This window comes from Miniopterus natalensis, chromosome 8, assembly GCF_054644295.1.
Source record: "Miniopterus natalensis isolate mMinNat1 chromosome 8, mMinNat1.hap1, whole genome shotgun sequence".
NCBI lineage: Eukaryota > Metazoa > Chordata > Mammalia > Chiroptera > Miniopteridae > Miniopterus > Miniopterus natalensis.
This window is the reverse complement of record NC_142088.1, coordinates 42,137,925-42,162,694: the sequence shown is the minus strand read 5'-3', so window position 1 is coordinate 42,162,694 and position 24,770 is coordinate 42,137,925. Positions and strand designations below refer to the sequence as shown.

The 24,770-nt window shown below is 45.5% G+C and overlaps 1 protein-coding gene across 1 annotated transcript; it reads left to right on the top strand.

Annotated features, from left to right (window-relative positions):
- Nucleotides 1-17,237: 17,237 nt before the first annotated feature.
- SP5 (Sp5 transcription factor) lies at nucleotides 17,238-19,788 on the top strand. Its single transcript, XM_087819420.1, has 2 exons — nucleotides 17,238-17,380; nucleotides 18,091-19,788. Exons 1-2 carry the CDS (start codon nucleotides 17,330-17,332, stop codon nucleotides 19,237-19,239), a joined length of 1,200 nt encoding a protein of 399 aa, XP_087675546.1. The 5' UTR covers nucleotides 17,238-17,329; the 3' UTR covers nucleotides 19,240-19,788.
- Nucleotides 19,789-24,770: the final 4,982 nt, after the last annotated feature.

Here is a 24,770-nt window from a genome sequence, read left to right as displayed (position 1 = left end):
CACATACTGTACAATTCCTTTTCTATAACATTTTCAAAATGTTATGTAAAATAACAGAATTAGGTGAAGAACAGATTAGTGGTTGTGGGGGCTTAGGGATGGTTAGGTGTGAGGGCTGGGTGGGACTATAACAGGTACCAGAAAGGAGCCTTTTGATGATGAAATAGTTCTGTATCGTGATTGTTGTGGTCACACAAATCTACACGTGATAAAATGACGTAGATCTATACACACACATTGTACCAATGTCAGTTTCCTGGTCTTATGGACTATCGTTATGTAAGCATTGGGGAAACTGGATAAAGGGTCCACGGGGCATCTCTGTACTCGTTTTTACAACTTTTTATGAATCTGTATTTCAAAATTGAAAGTTTTTTAAATGCTGATTCCTGGGCCTCACAGATTCTGATTTAATTAGTGTATTAGTATATTTGAAAAGCTGCCAGAGCTGAGTGCCTCTGAGCCTGTACCTGGAATCCTACCCTCGGAGGCACTCTTTTGAGTTGAGCTATTGTCTTCAAGGGTCCCAAAAAGAATGTAAGAAGAAGTTTATGAGATTCTCTAGCTGTCACCTGGCAGAGAACATGTCCCTGAGAGCCCACAACACCAGACAAATGCTCACTATTTATGAGGAGAGGGAAGGATGTCCTGAAGCAGAGGGAGTAACCAGCAAGCAGCAGCATTAAGTTCCCAATTTGCTTATTTGGCCGGGCTCCTTGCTGATGTTACCTCTGCAGTCTGAGCCCAGATGCCCACAGATGGATCCCAGGTCCTACATTAAGACTTCCTTCCCCTACTAGAGGCCCCAGTTACCAGGTCCAGTTTCAAGACCTTGTCTATTTAATCATTACCATGGTCTCATAGGAAGGGTCGCTGAGTCCCAGATGGCCAACACTGATTTACCATGTGATAAACTGTCTCTGGGACAGATCTAATACAGAAAGGTGCCAAGCATGTTTTCACCACCTTGCAGCCCTGTGTACGTTAACATTTTCAAAGAGGTTATTAAATTGGTATTGATTAAGTGCAGGTCAAGAAATCAAGCGCTTATGCTTGGCAGCTGGCAGCTCAGGTTTCTGCTGAAAGACTCCAAAACCTCCAAAAGAGTTTCAAGTCAAAAAAGGAAATAGATATTGAGGGTCTGAAGCTCCCCAGTTTCCCTGGGACCACTAGCGAGATGGGAGCCACGTGTGCCCCCACATTAACACAGGGGCCACCCACAGAGCCTCCTGGGCAGCTGCAAGAGTGGAGAGTCCTGGAATGCATTTTCTGGTAGCTGCATCTGGGTAAGTGGCAGACTTCCTGGCTGCCCCCTCTTCTCTTTCATAGCCTCCTGGCTGTCTGTGTGCAGAGATGTTCCGGCAGCTGGGGACCCGCCTTGGGGCGGATTTGGGGTTGGAGTCCTGATGAGCTGCTTTGTTCTCTTAAATATTATTGTCATCCAACTCACCTATTACTGTGAATAATTTGCTAATTTTGGCCATAAAAACAAATTCTTAGACAATCTCCAGTAATGTATCTTTTTATGCCGATCAGGGGAGTTTTTCCTGCCTTCTCTTTGTTTGATATGGAAATGAGCCTGATAGCTTTAGAGTCAGCCAGGAACACAGGAGAGAGAGAAAATTGTGTCCACCATAAAGGTGGCTTCTGCCCTCCTCTGCAAGTCTTTGAAGAATTAGTGAGAAACAAAGACTCAAGATAAAGATACATCAAATTAGAATTCCTCAGGGGTGTTCACGAATCCATTCTGGGTGTCTGTAAAACACATACTCTGTAGCACATGTTGCCTAATACTGCTGTTTATGAATTGTCCGTGATAAAGCTTCCTTGTGAAAGGAATTAACTGGGTTGAAAAAGTAAAATCTTCATAAATCATGTGAACCTCTGGGTCCACAGTCATGTTGTTCTGGTCAAGGCAGTTCTGCCTCCAGATATCCAGGCCCACAGCAACTGCAGGCAAGTGGGGCCGCAGCCAGGCAGAGAGCACAGGTGTTCCCGCTCCGGGCTTCCCCTTTCTCCTCTCCTGCATTAATTCTCCCCTTTTTAGCAATCCCAGCAAAACATCTGCTCTGTTTGCTCCCCCCCAACAAGGAAGTTTCTGATGAAATCACTTGTTGAAGGGTTGGTTGATTATACTTTAATAGGCAGAGTGTCAGTCAACGTGTTACGGTAACTATATATTTGCAGTTTAAGAATTCCAGCCTGTTCTCAAGCATTTCAAGCATCAGTAGACAGGTGGGGACGATAGAGGACTCCCTGACTTTTCATTAAACTCAGTGACTGGAGAAGGTGGGCCTGAAGGCAACCTGATTTAGCTGCTCTAGGGCAGAGGCATTGGCAGTTATTATTCCCTAGCCTCTTTAAAGCCTGGCTCTTTCACCATCATGGAGTTCCCATCTGGCTCCTCTCTTTCCCTCCCCTCTCCCTCTTTTCTCTCTCCCCTCACTCCTCCCTTTCTCCCATTTCACTGCCCTGCTCCTCCTTCCACATTCCCAGGTGCACACTTTGTTTTCCAACACAACCGATGCTACCTTCCCGCCTACCTAATGCAATTTAAACCTTGTATCCCTTCTTTTAGAATGTCAGGAAATGACATCCCCATCTCCTGTGCTGAGAGTCCCGAAAGCCTGAGTTCTGTTCCAGACTCCAACGTTAACCTGCTGGGTGACCTTGCATGAGTCATTTAACTTCTCTAGCCTCTGCTTCCACATTTATAAAATAATAGATTGGATTTCAAGGCCAGTCTCTATCCTAAAATTTTATGATCCTATGAGCAGAAGCAAAATGAAGAAAATGAGGCCCAGAGAAGTCAAAAGCTTTGCCCAGGGTCACACAGCTATGCCTGTGTGCATACACAGGAGCTGGACTTCCTGTTGTTTTGTAATCAAAATAGAAAAGTTAAAGAGCTCCATGTTTCTCTGTACTGCTTTTGTAAGAAAATGGTGTTAATTCTTCATATTATGCCAACAGAGCAGACCAATGTATATTTTTTGTCAATTATTAATTAGGTTAGAGAAGAACAAAACGCACAGGTATTTTATATAGCCTTTCCTTTTAGATTTAAATTTAAACCATCATATTCTTAAGTTATTGAGGTCTGAAGAGTAACACCATCATTATGGCAAATGGCGTAGAAGTTATTAAAACCCTCTCCTGGTGCTAGGATGAGAGTCCTGGACCCCACCCACTTAGCAGATGCTCCCTGATAAAGAAAGACAAAGCCCCTTCCTTCTGTGGGCACACCAGAGTCAGGGAATTGGAGTGGGGGAGGGTGACCTACCTGCCTAGGGCCTCACTGAGATGCCTCAGGCTGGGGTTTTGCTTTGCCGCTACCCCAAAGGCATTTATCTAAAGTGCTTCAAATAATACTGACAACTGAGGGCACTTTTCTTTTTTAAAATTTATTTATATTGATTGATTTTAGAGAGAACCATTGGTTTGTTGTTCCACTTATTTACTCATTCACTGGTTGCTTCTTGTATGTGCCCGGACAGGGGATCAAACCCTCAACCTTGACTTATTGGGATGACGCTCTAACCAACTGAGCTGCCCAGCCAGGGTGCACCTTTCTAAGTAACAAGAAAAATTAATGCTTTCTGCGTCTTAAAAACCTATCCTAACTAAATAAGCATAAAATATTGCTTTTATGGGTAAACTAATTATTCTAAAGGGACAGCTAAGTTAAAGTAGCCCATAGGTATTCAAAAGTCATTGAATCCAAAACCAGGCAGCAATGCCCTAGTTTTAAGCATCTATTCCAGCAGCAGGTAAATAAATTCCCACTTATTACTGCCAGATAAAAGTAAAGTTATTGAGTAACTAAAAAAGTGCTGCTGGTACAGAGTCCAGGTTTTATATTTAAAACAGAATGTTTATATTAAGTAAATATTAACCTCAAAAATTTCCTAGGTTTAATAGGAGTTTTACTGTATGGTTATGAGTGAAGGGAAATGATAACAATAAACACTGTTAACCTGTCATATATAAATATCATCAAAGCTTCTCCCTTTAATGGGGCTTGTAGATGGCTATGTTCATGAACACAGTGAATCTACCACATGCTTAATAACTGCACTTTATTGTACAAGAGAAAACTTAGGTGGTTGACTTTAAAATCTCTCTCTCTCTCTAATGCATACACATCATGTAGTCTTATTGCACAGGATACGATTTTAGGGTTTAGTTTTATGTATTTTGTTTGTATGAACTTAATAATTTGGGGGACTGGTAATAACCTTTCCTTAAACTGAATGGAATTGTATCAATCTGGGAGCTGGCTATTCCCCTGTCCTTCTTGGTCAGAGAAGAGACAATGAGAAGGAAATTTATCTTTGGCTGGATGGTATGTGGACCTGGCATGTAAATAGATTAAGAGGTCTAGAGGGCTGGGTAAAAACTGGCATACTTTGTGACCAAATACACACACACACACACACACACACACACACACACACACACACACCACTTCAAAATAATTAAATCCCTAGAATAGTTAGCTGCTGGAGAGATAGAGAAGGACTACACTGAGATGCCCCTCTCAAAAGACCCTCCTCTCAAATAATTTGTGATTTGAGAAATAGCTCTCCCAGGAGATTATATATTGATAAAGACATATGATTCATGTCGTTTGTTGAATATTTTACTAGAAAAGTTCCTAAGTCATTTAACCCAAACCCCTTAGTGTGCATGCTTCCTTGCAACATAGTAAATTTTTGAGTCCACCTACCTTTTACAGAGCAATACACTAGAATAATAAAATATATATATATGTATCTGTAATTTTATGGCATTAGATTACATGACCTTCAAATTACCATTCACATCAAAATTGCAGTTTAAGATTCTGTGGGAAAGGAGATTAATTGGAAACAGGAAAGCTAAGAGAGCTTCTTAGAGTAGCACTCTCCAGTAGGATGTGGCTACTGAACACTGAAATGTGGCTAGTGAGACTGAGGAATTGAATTTTCAGTTTAATTAGTTTAAATGTAAATAGCCACAGGTGGCTTTTGCTATCATATTGGACAGCACAGTCTTAGAGGATGTGAGATTTGAGATGGGCTTTAAGGAAGGATAGGTAGGAGTTTGATAGAAATTGAAAATTAAAATTCCAAGCAAAAGCCAGTGCTTGTGTAAGTTCATGGAGGTGGGAAAGCTTCAGGCATGGCTAAGTGAAGATCTGCTATCTGGTGAGATTGGTATTAAAAGTGGGTAGCGGGTTAAAGTGGAAGGTAAGGTGGGAAAATTCAAAACTATGTGGTATCTTGAATGCAAGTCTGGAGAATATACACTTATTAATTCCATATTCAGTGGGGAGACCCTTAAGGATTCAAGCATGATAAAAATATAAGCTGCTCGGTGTTTTAGAAAGGTAATCATGAGATAATGTGCAGTATGGATGTGATGGCTGTTTTGATTACCTGTTGTTGTATAACGAACCACCCTACACATAGTGGAATTAAACAGCAGTCATTTCATTGTGCTCATGGGTTTTCTGGGTCAAGAATTTGGACAGAGCAGAGAGGGTGGATTATGTCTGCTCCATGATGTCTGGCACCTCAGCTAGGGTGACTCAAACAGCTGGGGTTGGAATCACCCTGGGGCTTCTTTACCCACATGTTGGCTCCTGGGCTGGGATGACTCAAACGCTGGCTGCAGCTGGAACTGTTGACCAGAGCATCTATAGTTAGCCTCTTATGTGGCTTGGGCTTCTCGCAGATGGTTTTCAAGAGGGGGTGTGACTGGGAAGCATCTGGAGAGTGAGCATTCCAAGGGAACCAGGTGGAAGCTATTTGGCCTTTACTGACCTAGCCTCAGAAGTCACTTCTGCTGCATTCTATTGATTATAAGTGAGTCACTAGGCCAGCCAGATTGTGGCATGAGAGATATTGTTAGGATCAATCTCTGGAAAATACAGTCTGCTGCAAAGGCCATAATATGGGAGTTGAGAGATAATGAAGGCTTCAACCAGGAAAATGGAGGTGGGAAAAGAAAGGAAAAGTAAGAATTGGTTGACAGCGCGGAATTAGAACTAGCAATGATGGAAGGGGAAATAAAGGAGGAAACCCAGATGAGTGTCAACCTGAACCAATTTAAAAATTGCCAATCAGAAATCTAGGAAAGATGAGTTGGTTTGGAAAGAGGGAAAGGGGGCTGTCTCCTGGGGATATATTTATTTTGGAGATCTGGTGGGACATTCTTGAGGAGATATCAAGGAGGCAGTTAGTAATTCAGGGCTGGAGCTCTAAAGATAGGTCAAAGTTAAAGCTGGAGACAGATTTGGGAGTCAGGGGTGACGGAGATAATCAAGAGATTGCATGTGGTAGGAATTCAATAAATATTGATTGACATAACCCACTGTAGCTGGCACCAAAATTAGTGTCTTTAATGAGGAAAAAAAAAGGCATATCAGTCTTTGGGGAATTCTATAGATAAGAAATGGGGGTCTAGGAATGGGAATCAGGAATTCAAGTGAACCAATTTCATAATCAGCAAGTGTAGCACTGTTTGGATTGGCTCATTCAGTAGCTACTCAAATGTCTTTCTAGGCTAGAGAACTGAAAGCTATATTTTTCAGACTCTCTTGCAGCTAGGATTCCAAATATATGATTCAGATTGTGCCAATCAGATGCAGCATACCAAATTTGAAAGGCAGAAGTAAACAACTGTGAGGCAGGAACTGTGCTTCTGCTGTCCCTACTAATAAGCACAATTATGGTACATTTGTTTTTTTTATGATGGCTGCAACGGAGGTCCTAATGTCGTAGCCCCATTTCCATGGTTTTGCTTTTCCCAGTTTTAGTTACCTGTGGTTAACTATGGTCCTAAATATTAAATGGAAAATTCCAGAAATAAACAATTCATAAATTTTAATTTTTGAGCCATTCTGAATAGCATGATAAAGTCTTATGCTGTCTCACTCTGTCCCAAGCAGACGTGAATCATCCTTTTGTCCTGTGTATCCACACTGTATACGCTCCCCACATGTTAGTAATTTAGCAGCCGTCTCAGTTATCAGATTGACTGTTGTACCACAGTAATTGTATTTAGGTTACCCTTATTTTACTTAATAATGGCCCCAAAGCTCAAGAGTAGTCATAGCTGGCAATTCAGATAAAGCAAAGAAAAGCAGTAAAGTGCTTCTTTAAGTAAAAAGGTGAGTACAGTACAGTAAATATTTTGAGAGAAATCACATCCACATAACTTTTATTACAGTATATTGTTATAATTATTTTATTGCTGGTTATTGTTGTTAATGTCTTACTGTGCCTAATTTATAAATGTAATTTTATTATAGGTATGTATGTATAGTATTTATACGTAGTATTTATTGGGTTTGGTACTACCTGTGGTTTCAGGTATCCACTGGGGGTCTTGAAACATTTCCCCTACAGATAAGGGGGGACTACTATATACACAGTTACCAAGAGGCAGGGAACACGGTGGAAGTGGCATGATTCTGAAGCTGGGCAGATGCCATGGTGGCTTCCCAGTAGGCAAGCAGCTTTCTGATTCCACAGCCTCCTGATCTCAGGGGGTACAGTGGTTCTCTTGTAGTGTGGCTTTGGGAGTCATTCCTAAAAGCTCAGCTGAGACTTTGCTTCTCCCACTCTAGAGATCTGTAAGACATTGAATGTCTTGTGACAAATCCCTTTCTGCTTCTGCTCACTGTTACTGAATCCTGACCGACACAGTAGGCAAGAGGCCCTGGTATAGGTCTTGGAACCCCTGGCAGCAGCCACCTCAGAGAACCTTAGAAAAATAACTAATGAGAAGGATTTCAGGGAGCAGCCATAATAGGTTAGAGAGGGAAAATAGAGCAAATGGAGAGGAAGATCACTGCTGGTCCCCTGAAAGGGAGCATTTGAGTCTGAGTGATTCCGCAGAAGAAGACACAGTATAAAAAAACAGTTCCAACTGGAAAGTAAACCATGATCCTAGAACCGCCCCCCCCCCCCCAAGAGCAGCGTTTCTCAAGACAAAAAGACCCATGGGTGAGACTCTTGCCAATACTAGAGAAGTAAAGGTGACATTTTAGATGAAACTGGGGACATGCAGAGATATGACATTTGTGTTAGTCTGTCCTCAACTGGATCCTTAAAGATACTGGGCTAATATTTACCTATTTCCTTAAAATTGGAGCCTTAAAACCTCCAAGGTAACTAGCTGATTTTGTGTACTGGTGGCTTGGGGTAAGGGTAAGGGGGGAGAAAAGTACTACAGGAGTGAAAGAAAAAGTCTTGGATCAGGACTATAATCCTTACGGCAAGAGCCCCCCTTTCTCCTTGGGTAAAACAGATAGCAAACCCCTCACATGGGACTGGCATTTTTTACCACAAGATAAATACAACCTGTAATGTGGCCAATAAATTATTCCAGACTTCTTATTTAACATCACTGCATACCCACATACACATTTAATTGTTTTTTCAGTAATAGAAAAAGATTTGCTTCCACTCAGGGAATCCGCTGTGATGGTTAAAAGGTTTCCTGGAGTAACATTACCTGGATTCAATTCCAATAACAAGAGGCAAGATCTTGGGCAAATTACTTAAACTCTCTGTGCTACATTTTCCCCATCTATAAAATAAGGTTAGTGGGAGACTTGGTGAGATCCCATAGTGTTGTGATTGGCAGCAACATCATGGTCCTCCAGCCACAGTCATATGGCTGAATGTAAGACCTGTGTGTGAACAGACAGGGCAAAAGCTATGGCCGCCCAACAGGCTACTACAAGCAAACCAGAGCAGCCCGTGATGCAAAACTGACCTCCCCAGCACTCCCTTCTCCAGCCTAAATTAGCCAACTCCACCCCCCTCCATCCAAGGGTACTGAACTTGGAGAGTTGGGAACTGAGGGTCCAGAGTTTATTTCCCCTTCTTGATATACACACAGGATCTTTATTAGGCTTGCATTCAAAGTAATTTTCCTATATATTAATGCACATTTTAATTTTATTGCTATATCCAAATCAAATTTCCAGAAATCTATACATGTAAGATTATTGTTTAGCTTAAAAGAAAGATTTATCAGTTTCATCTCTTTTAAGGGATGCCACCACAAATAGGTAACAGGACATGGAGAATCTTTCCTTTCAATACTCATGTTCCCTACAGTACTATAGAAATAATGTGTGCAAGACTCCGTCCTTTCATCATATTGTGTGATCTCAGGAAGCTACCTCACTTCCTTCATCACCCCTCAATGTCCCCCCCGCCATGATTCTGTGACCCAACCCTGGCTCCCCTATGATCTCTCTCTCTCTCTTCCTCAGCACTGGAATCCAAAATCTCCAAGGACAAGGGGATACCTTCTTTATCTCAGGGACCTGTGCTCACCTGGGCAGATGTCTCTGCACTCAGTAAAGATTTGGTTCCTTGTGCCTAGGAAGAAAGATGAAAGATGAAACCACAAAATGGTACCTTGAGCCCTTCAGGCCCCTGACATGACCTTCAGTCCTTGGACTCCTCTCTGCCTTTATTTCTTCTGACATCAAGTGGTTCTTGTCACAAACCAAAACACAGGGTCATTTTGAACATGAATATTAATGGATAAACTAAATAGGAAAAGATATGCTGAATAAAGGAAGGTTGGCACTACCTTCTCCTAAGATATACCTTTTGTAAGGGGGCTTTGCCTGTGCTTAAAGATTACTCATATCCATGGCAGTGCTGTTGAAAGAAATTTCATATGACCCCACGAGCATATTTATTTGAGGACCTCCCTCCCATGGAGGCACTTCAAGATTCCTCCTTCTGCCCCACTTGACAGCTGCACAGCAGGACATGAGGGCTGTCCTCTTCTTACAAGACAAAGAAGGTAAGGAAAGGGGCCACATTCTTGTCTGAGGAAGTCCAAATGCCTGCGGAGTGGACAGAAGGCAGGACTGAAGTGTGTGAGGCTCGAAAGTGATCAAGTAAAACACGTAGGACAAGCCTGGCACAAGCAGATACAAGCATCCTGATCTGCAAACAGTTCCCGACTGCACTTTTGGGGGGGGGGGGGGGAGCTCTCACTCTCAGCAATGACTTCATCCTGTACTTTCAAATACATAAATAAAAAAGAAGTTTCCCCCTTGAGCTTCGTTTGGGATCACCCTTGTCAGAAGTTCTCTCCTGCAGTTATACCTGCTTGTTTCTCTCTGCCAGGAAAGAAGAAATTCCTCTCCTCACTAGAGGAAGCCTTCCCACCACTGAAGCAAAGCCCCCGTTTCTACCAACCACCCCCTTTCCTAACACTTCCTTTTTGCCACATCCTAAAACCACAAAACACTTTTGCCCTGTCCCTGCTATCTGTTCTAGCTGCTTCTAAACTCATGGCCTGCTTCCTGGCCCCACCTCAGTTCTGAAGCTGGGCCCTCAAAGCTTCTCCTGAAGTAAATGGACTTCCTGTTTCCTATCCCCCCCCCCCCGGCTTGGACATGCCCATCAGTGGTCTTGACCACTCTCTCACCTCCACTTTTTTGTTCCTTCTGACCTCTCCAACTCTTTTCCTTTGGCTGCTTTGATGGCTCTTCGCCCTCTGTCCATCTTCTAATTGTGGTTCCCCCAACCCCAGTTCTGTTGTAGCTTCTTTCTAACTGCTTGATTTCCACTCACACCCATGAGCTCACTTATTCAGATATCACTACTTACCAAAGGTTCATAAGTCCTCATTTTTAGCCCTGTTGCTCACTTGCACTGCCCACCGCTCACACTGCCAGCTTTCTGCAAGCATTTCCAGCCCACATCTTAGACTCAACAGCCCCAAACTGAATTCAGGACTTCTGCTTAACTCCAAATTGTCTCCTTTCCTTCTTCTCCCACTTTTGTCATCAACTGAACCATTCTTGCTGCCTCACAGGCTAAAACCTCAGAGTCCTTTAGATCTTTTTTTAAGAGCTCTATTGAGATATAATCATGTATCATGCAATTAATCCATTTAATGTGGTTTTTGGTGTAGCCACAAAGCTGTGCAACCATCATCAAATCAGTTTTAGAATATTTCATCCCCACTCATAAATAAACAAACAAACAAACAAACAAACCTGTACTCATTAGCAGCCATTCCCTACTCTACCCTCTCCACATCCCCTGGCAACCACTAATCTACTTTCTGTCTCTGGATTTGTCATTTGACATTTTATATTAATAGAAACATACTACCTGTGATCTTTTGTGACATGGTTTCTTTTACTTAGAAACCATGTCACAAAAGATCACAGGTAGTATTATGTTTTCAAAATTTATCCATGTTGTAACAGTTATTTTACAGTATTTTATTTCTTTTTACAGCTGAATAATATTCCATTGTATAAATGTAATATGTAACACATTTTGTTTATCCATTTATCAGTTGATGGACTTTGGGTTGTTTCTACCTTCTGGCATTTATGAATAATGCTACTATGAACATTTATGTACAAGTTTTTGTGTGGACATATGTTTTCAATTATCTTTAATATATACATAGAACTAGAATTATAACTCAATGTTTGACATTTTGAGAACTACCAAATTATTTTTCAAAGTGGCTGCACTATTCACATTCTTACCAGCATTACATAAGAGTTTCAATTTCACTACATCTTTGCCAATACTTGTTATTATCTTTTTCATCATAGCCATCCTGGAAGGTGTGAATTAGTATCTCATTGCAATTTTGATTTGTATTTCAATGATGGCTAATGATGTTGAGGACCTTTTCATGTGTTTATTTGCCTTTTGTATATCTTCTTTAGAGAAATGTATAGTCAAATCCTTTGCCTATTTTTAATTGGGTTAGTTGTCTTTTTATTGTTGTGTTCTTTATATATTATGGACATGTCTCTAATTAGATACATAATTTGCAAATATTTTCACCCATTCTGTGGGTTGTCTTTTCACTTTCTTGATATTATCCTTTAAAGCACAATGTTTTAAATTTTTATTAAGTTCTCTTTTTTTTTTCTTTTGTCACTTGTGCTCTTGGTGTATTTAAGAAGGCTTTGCCTAACCCAAGGTCATGAAAATTTATTCCTATGTTTTCTTGTATGAGTTTTAGAATTTAACTCTATGATCCACTCAGAGTTAATTTTTATGTATAGTGTAAGGAAGATGTCCAACATCATTCTTTTACATGTGGATATCCTATAGTCCCACCACCATTTGTCAAAAGAGAGATTTTTTATTTTTCCTTTTGCTTTATCTCTCATTCCAGCTTGTCATCAAGTTTTGCTCTTTTCCCTTTAAAACATCTGTCACACTTTCATTACCAGGCCAGTTCCCAACCTAAGCCTTCGCCATCTCACACCTAGATGACTGCATCTGCGTCTATCCTTCCAAGCTCTCAAGAGAAAAAAAAAAAAAAAAAAATCAAGAAATGGAATTGAATTCCTGTAATTCACCTGCTCTGGAGCCTACAATAAATTCTTACTACCTAAAGCATCAGGGCCAACCTCCTCTCCCTGACTTCTGTAATGTGGCCCCCGCCCTGCCTACACTAGCAAATTAAAGATGTAAAACTTTATTTTCCATGTTTATACAGCTCCTCACTGAAAGAGGAGTTCCCTTTCCTTGCTGACCTTTCCCTCCTCCATCATCTTCCTTTCTATGGACTCCATTACAATTCACGTGGGTCCTTAAAGGCTCCTCCAAGCCCCAGCCCCTTGAAAAGCTCCCTTAACTCCTCCAGCTCTCACCAATATGCTCCTGAGTCCCTGCTGCATTTGTGTGCTCTGTTGCACCAAACAATCATGGTGCAAATGACAGTGGTACACAGAATTCCACCCAACCACCCAGCAACGATGAGCAGTTATTGAACAGCTACTGAAGTTCACAGCACTGTGCAAGCATGACACATTTCATGCAAATGCTGTTTCCTCCTGCCATCAAATGGGGGAATCCAATTGGGATGAGATAAAAGATCCTCCTAGATCTAGAATTCCACTCCTACATCCATTCTATATTTATTCGATTTTTGAGGTTTAAGCTTAAAATTAACTCCAGTTTTCCAGTGGAGGAAACGTTCCAAAACTAAGCCAGTGTTTTACAAAGATCCCAGTATTGTCATTTTTTTGCCACTGAACACACTGGGCCTATTAACGATTGAGCCCCTGTTTAGGACATCTGCCATTGGGTCTGCAGCTTAAGCTGCAAGAGAGCTCCAAATCTCAAAGTTAACTTAGAGAGTATGAGACTGCAACCCCTCCCCCCACCCCCACCATTAAAAAAAAAATCTTTCGCATTGAAGAGGCAAAGTTTGATCCCTTCCATGTTGAGAGCTGAAGACAATAGGAGCTTTCTGCTCTAGTAAGACTTCAAAGGGCTGCCCAGTGACTGCTCTCAGAATACTGGGAGCAGGCATCCTCCTGCGACCCAGTGCCCCGTTATCACGAGGAAAATCCTGCCCCCTCTCCTACCAGCACCTTAATAAAGCAACGACTCGTAGGCATCTGCCTACTTAACAAGGAAGGCTGAGGTTTGTCAGAGAGGGGGTGAGATCGAGATCTGGGCACGTAAGCATCACCCTGATGTAAAGATCCAGTGAACTAAGAATAAGTTGAAATGACCTAAATAACGTGAAGACTGAAACAAAACCAAATGGAGATCGTTTACCGGATTGATTCCAGAGGCAAAAATTCCCTGGTTGCTGCAAGAAAATGCCTGAGGCAAGGTACCAGGCTCTGTCGGGAAGTAGCAACCCCAGAGTTCTCAGCAAACATCCCCCCCCCCCCCCAGTTTGGATGGTTTTTTTTCCTTTCTTTCTGGAGTGGATGCCTGCGCGCGCAGAGCAGGTCCACCCACCGCGCGAGTGCCTCTCCGGGGTCATCTACCCGCGCCTTCTTGCAGGGGCATCCAGTCGGCCCCCGCCGCCCGCGCGCGAGGAAAAGGCAGACTCCCCACCCAGACCCCTGCTGCTGGGGGGAGGCTTGGGGTGCAGCTCTGCAGCGCAGCGGCCGCGGGGAAGCTGGTGCTCAGCCTCCCCGCAGGGCCGCGGTTAACGTCTGCTCCGCGTTCGCTGATCCCCTCGCCCACTATCCCACTCGAACCTCCGCTCCGGGGCTGCAGGGCCACGGAGGAGTTCCCGGGTCCTCCGGTGCGCGGACACACCCACCGACAAAAGAAAGCCCGTTAAATCTTCCCTCCCGCGAACTCGCGCCCCAACGGATCTCTCTTTGAACTGACCCCCGCCCTCGCAGCCCCCGGCGCAGTCGGAGCGCGCGGGGCCCTCCCGGGCTCCCTCCCTCCCCGCTGAGCACTTTTGCAGCGCGCTTGGTCTTTGATGTCTTTTTACGCGAAGGCAGAGCAGCCACGAGCTCTTCCCAGGCGCCGGGATTTGTGTAACGCAAATGACATTTGGCCTTGATACCTGTATCTCTTGGTGATTACAACAAATTTCTAAAATAAATATTGTACTTTGATCTCCCGGCATTGCATTTTTAATGGTCGCTGCGAACATTACTTCATTAAGAATAAGTTTTTCAGGAGCACCGAATGCAAAGGGAGGGAAGCTAAACAGCAGTTAGTGTCTCCAAACTTCAGCTCGCGCTGGAATCCTGGCGGGTTTTCACAAACGCAGACAACGTGGCCAAGAGCGAGGATTTCCAGCACTCAAGAGAGAGCCTAACGTGCGTTGTCCCGGCACTGACCTAAAGACTTTGCATATATCACGTCGTCTTTTGAGCCTGCAAGCACTCTACAGGTGAGCAGTACTATAACCCCCATTTTACACATTGGGAAACTGAGGCACAAAGAGACTGACTCGCTTGCTTGTCAAAGTTACCAACTACAAAGTGGAAATCTGGGTTCAGATTTTCAGAATCCGAGCTCTTAACCACTAAGCCACCACTGTCTCTCCTGCTGCTCACTGGTGCTGGTTTAATTGGCTAAGCGGGGGCATCTCAGAGAAAAAGTTCTCTCCTGTAACAACCAAGGAGATGTGGACCGGCCTTTCTTGCCTTTTTGTTAAAGAAGCGAACAGGTTCTGCAAGAGAGAAAGCCTTGCAGCCTGCTTGGCCCAGCCTCCTGGGGACAGCGGGTGTGGAAGAGCTGAAAGGGCTGCGAAAGGAAACACACTCGGGGACCAGGTGCGGGCTCCGCAGTGCCCCACAGGACTCCCTGGCCTCTGACTTGCATCCGGGAAAGGGCTCCTTCTGGTCCCAGGCTTCTCGGGATCTCGACACCCTGGGCCCGGCATGGAAAGGGGTAGGTCTGCCGGGCCTCGCATCAAAACATTAAGTCCCCTCCCCTTCTCGGCTCCCGGAGCACCGGGACCCCATCATCAGCACCCAGACCGAAACACCGAACTGTGTGGTCACTTCTCAAAGTTCTCCGGGGTGACAGCTTGTTGGAGAGAAGGGATGTGTGCGACGGGGTGTGCAAAGTACTCGTAGTATTTGGGCCACTTGCAGCCCAGTCGTCTCAGATCAGACCAGATGTTTCTATTTCGCACACGGGCCCTGGGCGTGGGGAGACGTGGGCCTGACTGCATAGTGTCCCGACCCCTTGGTAAATGCAGAGGGCACCAATAGAAGCCCGTAGGGAGTTAGGTCGCCCTGGCCACCCTCTCACGTCAGTCCCGCCCCAGTGCGGTCCCGGGGGGGGGGGGGGGGGGGGGCAGGAAGGCCTCGCACCAGATGGCTCCGAAGATCCCTGTACCGCCCTCGGCCTGGGAGAGAGGGCATCCTGTCTGCGGGAAGGCCTGAGTGCTGCGGGGTCCGCCAGCACCGGAGGCCCACGTGCGCTGGTATCCCGGCTCCCCATCCCCGCGGGGCCCGCCTCTCCCCACCCCCCGCCCCGCCCCGGCTCGGAGAGGAGGTCCGGGTGTCGGAACAGCCCCGCAGGCCCTGCTTTGCACTCTTGGCCAGAGGGAGGCAGGTGGCCCACTGTTCCTCTTCGGCCACACGTCGGGGGCCAGCGACGGTTTGCGGGCGGAGAGGGGGCGGGACGGACACACACCCTGGTGAGCATTTCCCTGACCCAAGCGAAGCACGCCCCGCTCCAGAAGAACTTCCTTTCCTTTCCACAGATGATGAGAACCACCGTTTTAATTGACTTTTCTTTCCGATTAGAGGACTATTGGTCCTGATACGTACTATTGTAGTTCAACAACAAAAGGCTTCCTCGGCCTCGCGTTACTTTTTTTCGAGTGTCTCCCTGTTCCGTCTGTGCGACTTGCAGGAGCGCGCGCTCGCCTGCGGGCCTCAGGGTTGAAACTGCCGGCGCTGCTGGGGTTTCCGGGGGGCCCTAACGGCACCAGCCTCCTTCCTCGGGGTCCAGGGCTGCAGGCCCCGACAGCAAAGAGCTAGACAACAGCCTTTCTTCTCTCGACTCTAAGTGCAGGGCTGCTCTGGATGTCCTGCCAAGCTCGCCTCTGGGGGTGAACAGGGCACCGGTGTTTTTCCCAGGCTATTTGCAAAAGTTGCGGCGGGAGAAAACTTCCAGGCCACCAGTAGGAGCCTCACGAGAGAGCCCCAGTCGCTCGCCAGGCGGGCGGCCCTGAAGCGTGCGCGCCACCCACAGCCGCCCGGGAGGGCCGCCCGGCCCCGCCCCGGGTCGCAGCCTAGCGCGAGGCTCGGTCGGGACCGGCGAGGGCGCACGCGGCGGGCGGGGCGGAGGGCGGCCCACGCCCCGCCCCGGGAATCCCCTCGGGGCCGCGGTGCGCGCGGTGCGCGCCCTGTTCCGGCGTGAGTTGTGTAAGTGCCGGAGGAGAGAATTACCCTCATCTCCGTCTCAAAGTCCGAGCTTGGAAGGCGAGGGCAGATTTCTCTGGAGATAACAAAGGCACTTTGTCACTTTGGGAGCTGCCTCGGTGCAAATCTTTAATTGCAAGGGAGTTGGGGGAAGGGGATAGATTGTCTCAAGCAACCAAGTGCGGGTCTCCAGGCGGCAAGGCCCCCTTTGATCAGGAAAATCCAATTATTTGTGTATATACATTTCCCACATAGTGATTACTTCATTAATTGTCCCGCCTTTATCTCCTCCCTTCCCATCCCCCCTAATAATCAGTTCTTTTATCCAGACCAACAAACACACCATAGGAGCTTTGTGGATTCAAAGGATTTGCTTTCGCTTCTGAAAGAGCCGCTATTCTTTGATGATTGGGTAGCGGCAAACTTCAAAGCCATAAATCTTCCCTCTGACTGGCTGGCGGCCCAGCAAAGTCCTTATCAAATTCTTGGAGGTGATCCTGAAGCGCTCAGACCTCGCGCGGAGCGAGCGAGCAGGGTGCGGCGAGGGGCGCGGGCGGGGTGGGACCCGGCGCGCGGGGCGGGCACTGGCGGGGGACTCTGGGCGGCCGCTAGTCCTCGCCTTCGGGTCTCCATGCCTCGGCTGCGCCCTGCTCGGCAGCCAACCGCCCGCAAACTGTAGCCATGGCTGCGGTTGCCGTCCTCCGGAACGACTCGCTGCAGGCCTTCCTCCAGGTCAGGGCTGGGCTCGGAGGCGGCGAGGGAAAGGTGGGAAGGGTCGTGACTCGATCGTCCTGGTACTCTGTGCGCCCTGAATCTCAAAGGGAGCCCTGCTCGGTGGATGCCGCAGGAGTCAGACTTGGGGGTGCCCAAGCCAACTTCGCACCTAACCTTGATGTCAAGAGTGAGGCCTTTGGGGTAGGGACGCGCGGATCCGGAGGTGGTGCCGGGGCGCATCTGGCTGAGAACGAGGCCCGAGCTCACCCCGCTGGGCCCTCCTGCTGGTTTCAGCCGGGGTTGGACGGGGGAGGAGCCCGAGTGTAGCGTGGAAACAGCTTAAAAGCTAGAAGGAGGGCGTGTGGGCATTCCGGCTGTGGGTGTTTCCAGGCCCTTTCGGACTGCGCTGCGGGAGTCGCAGGTCGGATCCCTCTCCCCTCCCACCTTGTGCCTGGTTCCTCTAAGACTGGGTGGCGTCTCTTTGAGCCGAGTGCGGTAGTTTAACAGGAAGCCCTCGTGCGCTCCGCGTGCAGGTAGCGCAGGCACCAAAAGTTTCCCGGGACTGGTGGTGGGTGCGCGCGTGGGGTGCGGTGGCAGGGGAGGGGCGGCGGGACGGGGGAGGGGCGGCGGTATAATAGCTGGCGTGGGGGTAGCGGGCTGGCCCGGAGACCGCGCTTGGAGCGCTAACCTTTTGTGTCTTCTCCGCCCCCCCTCCGCCGCCCATGCAGGACCGCACCCCCAGCGCCTCCCCGGACCTGGGCAAGCACTCACCCCTGGCGCTGCTGGCCGCCACCTGTAGCCGTATAGGCCAGCCGGGCGCTGCGGCGCCCCCGGACTTCCTGCAGGTGCCCTACGACCCGGCGCTGGGCTCGCCCTCCAGGCTTTTTCACCCGTGGACCGCTGACATGCCGGCGCACTCTCCGGGCGCGCTGCCGCCCCCACACCCCAGCCTGGGGCTAACGCCGCAGAAAACGCACCTCCAGCCGTCCTTCGGGGCGGCGCACGAGCTGCCGCTCACCCCCCCTGCCGACCCCTCGTATCCCTACGAGTTCTCGCCGGTCAAGATGCTGCCCTCCAGCATGGCTGCGCTGCCCGCCAGCTGCGCGCCTGCCTACGTGCCCTACGCGGCCCAGGCCGCGCTGCCGCCCGGCTACTCCAACTTGCTGCCCCCGCCGCCGCCGCCGCCGCCGCCGCCCACGTGCCGCCAGCTGTCCCCCAACCCGGCCCCCGACGACCTCCCATGGTGGAGTATCCCGCAGGCGGGCACCGGTCCGGGGACCTCCGGGGTTCCGGGGGGCAGCCTGCCGGGCGCCTGTGCCGGCGGGCCCCACGCACCCCGCTTCCCCGCCTCAGCGGCGGCCGCCGCCGCCGCAGCCGCCGCCGCCCTGCAGCGGGGCCTGGTGTTGGGTCCGTCGGACTTTGCGCAGTACCAGAGCCAGATAGCCGCGCTGCTGCAGACCAAGGCCCCCCTGGCGGCCACGGCCAGGAGGTGCCGTCGCTGCCGCTGCCCCAACTGCCAGGCGGCGGGCGGCACCCCCGAGGCAGAGCCCGGCAAGAAGAAGCAGCACGTGTGCCACGTGCCGGGCTGCGGCAAGGTGTACGGCAAGACGTCGCACCTGAAGGCGCACCTGCGCTGGCACACGGGCGAGCGGCCCTTCGTGTGCAACTGGCTCTTCTGCGGCAAGAGCTTCACGCGCTCGGACGAGCTGCAGCGGCACCTGCGGACTCACACGGGCGAGAAGCGCTTCGCCTGCCCCGAGTGCGGCAAGCGCTTCATGCGCAGCGACCACCTCGCCAAGCACGTCAAGACGCACCAGAACAAGAAGCTCAAAGGCGCCGAAGCCGGCGTCAAACGGGAGGACCCGCGGGACCTGTGAGCCCACCCGGGGGGCGACCCAGGCCTTCCCCGCCTCATGCTCCCAGCACCTCCTCCGGGGGCCTGTGGGCAGCTGGCTGAGGGGAGACCCGACAGAGACACGCGTCCTTCCTGTCCAACTCCTAGCCTCCCTGGCCCAGCCCGTGGACAGGGACCCTGTGCCCAGGAGCAGCAGGGGAGGTAGGGTTGGGAGCTCTGCGTCACGAAAGGGTGGTTTCAAGCTCTGGACCATTCCCACCGTCCTGGAGACCTGCAGTTTTGGGGGACTGCCTTGGGCTGGCCTTGTATATAGGAAACGCTGCTGAATTAGAGCGGAAGAACCTTGGGAGAGTTGAAGTAGTGCTGGGTTTTTTGTTAGGACAGGGCCGGGCTTTGTACAGGTTATTTAATAGCTTTGTTAAAGAATAATTATAATAATTACAATATTAATAAAAATGTTACTTTTGTCAGCTCCATGCAGAGCTACAGCATGAAATGTCTATGTAAAGCAATCAGCAGTTGCAGCGTGAAAATAAATACGTTAACTCCCGGTCCCCTCGGGAAGACCCCGCTGAGCCGGTCTCATTTGATCTTTCCTTGCGGGAGGCTTTACTAGGAGGTCAGGTTTCACCGGGAATTTGGAGGTTCCTGGAGGCTGCTGGTGCAGGAGGCCTCTTTGGTTTGGAAGGTTCTGGGGCAAGTGTGTTGGGCGCATGGATGGAGGAAGTAGGGCAGGGTCAGTTTTGTGATAAAGAAGATGGGGCAAGATTTTCCAACCACACCCTGAGTTTCTTACGCGGCCTTAGGACTTGGCGGGAGGCTGCTGGGCTTCTCTTAAAAGTCTGATAGATGCCGCATTTACGACACATGTTCTTTTTATCTGGCGAATTCCCTGTGGCTTTCCATTTGTTGGTTCTCCAGAAACAGGAGTCACTCGAGCTTTGCGTGCTCTTGGCTGCCGGCTTGCTGGTGTCTGGAGAGGTCCTAGCGACTCACGGATCGGTTCACAGATGAGATTTTGGAGAGTTAGAGAGAAGCTGGGGCCCTAGTTCAGGTTGGTCTCTGCCCAGGAACGAGACATCAGCCCTGCATTTCAGCCCCGTCGTGGTGTACAACGTTGTCTTGCTTGTTGTAATCATTTTGCTGAGCAAATCTTAGGTCTTGTTTCACTGTAGCCTTGTTTCTGACTAGGCCTGGAAGTTTAGTTCCATTTTGTGTCTTGGGATTTTTTTCTTTTTTTTAAATCACTGAGGTAGACTACGATTTCCTCAGGGAGGGGCCAGGAATGGGAATATTCATATCTATCTTTCCAGACTCCAAAATTTGAAGTTTAAAGTTTACAAATGTTTATTCAAGTCTCAACTGGCTCCTTGATGTTTTCTAATATTTGAGTTTTTAAACCTGCAGTGGAAACCTTAATCTTCTAATTTAGCATTAGCAAAGAACAGAACCATTCTAAATTTTGTTAATATGTTAAGCTAGCATCGTTAATGCCAAATTTCAGTGGAACCAAATAATCTTTTCGTGGTGGTAAAAGTGTATGTAAGTTGACAGGATTTCAGAGTTTACAGACTGCTGTCACCTTGCCTTTTGTTTGAAGTCAAAGTGAAGGGTTAGTTCTTAAAATCTGTGAGGGTTATATTTGATACTTACTGTATTAAGTAAAACACATGTCAACATAATTGAGATAAAAATTATAGTTATACTCCTAGGAAATAGCATTTTTACTCTATTAACTTGGGACAAGGTAGTAAATAAATATTAGAATCATTGTGGAAATATGCCTTAGAACCAGTTACTCTCATTAGAGATTTCTAAACTACTTAATGACAAATTAGACTGAGTCTTCAGGGTTCTTTACCAGGGAAAGGCAGTTTGGGTTAGCAAATTTTCAAGGATGTGGCAGTTTTTCAAGCAATAGGAATAAGAAATGCTACAGAGTAACATTAATATACATCTAAATGTGTAATCTTAATCTAAATTGAGATTCTTGGGAATCATCTCTATGAAGAGTTACAGAAACTCTCTGATCTGAGCCATGCCCTGGGATCAACTTCAGAGCCAGAAGAGGTTTTTTGGCAGATAGGGAAAGAGGATTCCTTGTTAGTGAAAAGACCAAGGGCTTTTGACTCAAAAAAGTTGAAGCGATCCTTTCATAAGAAAGATAATGCCCTTGGTAGAGAAAGAAAAATGGCAATTTTGAAATGAGTCTACTAGCTATTATTGACAGCTATGAACATTTAGTATCCAAACAGATGAAGTGTTGAGTATAGTTTTCTTATAAATTTAACTTTGCGGTTATTAAGAGAAAAAAATACATAAAATGTATAAAACATAGTATCCAAATAGGTGAGGTATTGAAGATAGTTTTTTATAACTATAACTTTGTTATTGTTAAGAGAAACTAGGTAAAATATATGAAATTTATCTAAAAATACAATATATATAATTTTTAAAAGCAGAAAAAAGTCATTTGATGACATAACTTTATGTTTTCACATCATTGAACCTGCAAATTTTAAAAAGTATGGCAAAAGTACAATCTCTAGATTAACTTTGCATAGCTGGAAAACTGTTCCTTATTGTACAACCACAAAATCTGTTCCAGTTACTTTAGAAAAAAAAGTTTATGCCATTATCCAAGTGGAAGCCAGAAAGCCACAATAATCATATTTTTGTACAAGTGTAGGAAAGTACGTCATGTTTATACTGAAAAATAAACCAGTAAATGCTCAGAAATACAAGTTTGCTTATGCAGAAATGTATTAGATTATATAAGATGTTAAAATTTAAACTGCTGTTACTGCAACTAGAGTATTATCTAGGACTTTAAAATTATTTTTAATTAAGTTAGTATGTAAGAAATAATATGCATAAATGATGGATTTAAGCACATTTAGCAGAAAAATTTATGAAATTCAAATTAAAAGAAGATCAAAGGCAAATTACTATTAAATATAAACTAAAATTTATTTTATATTTGGAGTTTTGCCGACATCAAAAAAGACAGTTTAATCTATCAACTTTTCAAGGCTTTACTTAAAGTCCCCCAGCACTCAATTTAATTAAGTTTTTAAAACTAGTTGAAGAAAATATGTTAACAATGGCCTCAAATGTCAATAGACACTTTACATTTTTTAAACAACTGTTTTAATAGTATGCAAATATAGTACAAAGTGTCATATTCTAGAAAATTCTAAAATTAGTGTGATATTTTAAATTTAACACTCAGTTGATAAATGAACCATTTTTTAAAACCAAGAACTTAGAAACATGGAGAAATTGAGTAATCAAGTAATTTAGGTAATTTGGAATTCTGTGTTTCTGAACTTGTTAACACTCCATAGTTTTCTGCTTTTCTCAAGGGAAAATTGCACAAATTTACCTTTCTTTGGCTGACTGCTAATTTGTAATAGTTCTGGTAATGAATGAAAGCAAATTGTGTTAAAGAAAATACCACTGTTATTATTCACTATTATGTTAGCCTTTTCTAGTTTTGATTAGAGTTTAAATCTTATAACCAAATTATGCATGTTATACATTTTTTTGACATAAGTCAGTCAAACAAGACTTATCAGTTTAAAAAAAATCATCTTGACGAGCATGCTTATTGCAGAAACGTATTTGAAACAATATTTACAGAAAAGGCAGCTTTTCACCCTAGTTTTCGGCATGTTTCTGTTCTAATACTGTGGGTTTCTAAGTAATCAGTGCAAAGCAGCATCTTCCATGTTTCCCATTACTTTGGTTTTGCTGTGAGAGTCTCAGAATGTTGCCAGGGCCGTAGCTATGACTTCAAATGTGTGTAAACACCTAGTGAGTTGGCTAGAGCTCTAAAGTTGCAGACCGCTTCCCTCCCGTCTGCGCATCGCATTAAATATTGACACGCCGAGGGAAGCGCACAACATCTCACTGGGAACGGTTGCTGTGCAGTCAGACTCGGCCCTCAAGCTTTGTTTTATAGTAAATGTAATTAAGGTTTCCTAACATTCCAAACTGAGGGGCTCTCAAAACATCATATGAATGTTCATTAATGTTCTATTCCGTATCATTACCTTCCTCTGGCTTGCATGATGGAGGGGAAACTAAAAGTTTAGGACACCAAATGCAGTATATGTGTCAACAGTTTGACAAACTAGGGGGAAAAATCTAGATAGAAAGATGTATGTTAGTAAGGAGATATGTATTTAGATTAATACAGCAAAGGGCATGTTTCATTATTGGGCCACTGTAATGGTAACCTGGTTAATGTGGCATTCAGTATACAGGTTGAGGCAAATGTAGGTTCACAGCTGTGAGTACGTGAAGCACACAGTTTATTCTCGTATTATTAATTACTATTTTCCATATGAACAACTGTAAACCCACTTTTGCCCCACCCTGTATGTAAACTACATTTTCCTCTGGTGTGTTCAGACTCAACAAATTCTTTGCATAAAGATCTATCTTTGTGTCAATTATTCCTCCCTTGGTTGTTTTTAAAGAATCTGCAATTTTTTTAATTAATTTATGGACATTCAGATATAATTTACCTAACATTCCTTACTATAGCAAATAAGTGATAGAGTTCAACAAAGATGTAATCAAACATCTATGGACCACCAAAACTTCTTTCGATAGTTTCACAGGTGTTTTTTTTTACTATTACAACTTACTACCAGTTGAATATTTGCACATCATGATTGATATACTATACATTTTCATGCTGGCATTTTGATGTCTCTAGTCTTCATATACTGTTCCTTCCATGTCTTTAGTGATTATGCTGAAGTATAATCCCCAATGGGGTATTTGACACTTAATCCATAATTCAGTCCCTACATGTGAACTGCAGTAGTTTCTACACAATACCTAATAAGCTATATTTTGGTTGTTCACCCAATATCAAAATTCAATTCAGGGGAAACAATCCAGTCTCTAATTTGATATATGGAAAATGTGCAGCGTTCAGTTTTCAAAAAGTTGTTTTATCATTATGGAGATTCAATCTGCCTATTATAAAATGAAAGTTTGTTTTACAACAAAGTTAATTTTTTCATCACCTATCAAACTTCTGACATCAAAAACATACTAAAATTTTCTAAAGTCTAAGGCAGTATCTTAATGTCACCTGATTTTTAAATATAAATTGTTCAGTCATACGGGTGCTTTCTAATGATTTTGTGTTTAGCCTAATCTAAAACACGGATGGAAAACATCTGGTCCTCAGCTTAGTTTCATCCAATTCACAGGCAAATATCATAGCTAAATCCTCATTTGTGCTTATATTTGGGAAAATGTGTCCTAATTTGAAAAGTATTTGGTAGCAATTTCCAAAAACTCCACATAAGGTACCACAAAAGCTTATTTCTGTCTTCGGGAGTTTTGTTCTTATATTTTATGTGCTGTTTTCTTTTTCCACTCTATATGTCTCTTTACTTGTGGATGTCATGTCTTCTGTGTATCCATGTTCATCTGTACCGTGGAAATGTGTCTGTCTTGCTTCCTTTCTTGATGTATTTATGTCCATTATTTGATTTTGCTCCTATTATGCAGAGTTTGACAGGATTCTAA

Excerpts from the sequence above, each read along its gene's own strand:
- SP5 (XM_087819420.1), top strand. The coding sequence starts at position 17,330 with ATGGCTGCGGTTGCCGTCCTCCGGAACGACTCGCTGCAGGCCTTCCTC. Across the intron at positions 17,381-18,090 it reads CGCTGCAGGCCTTCCTCCAG|GACCGCACCCCCAGCGCCTC; the intron begins GTCAGGGCTGGG and ends CCGCCCATGCAG.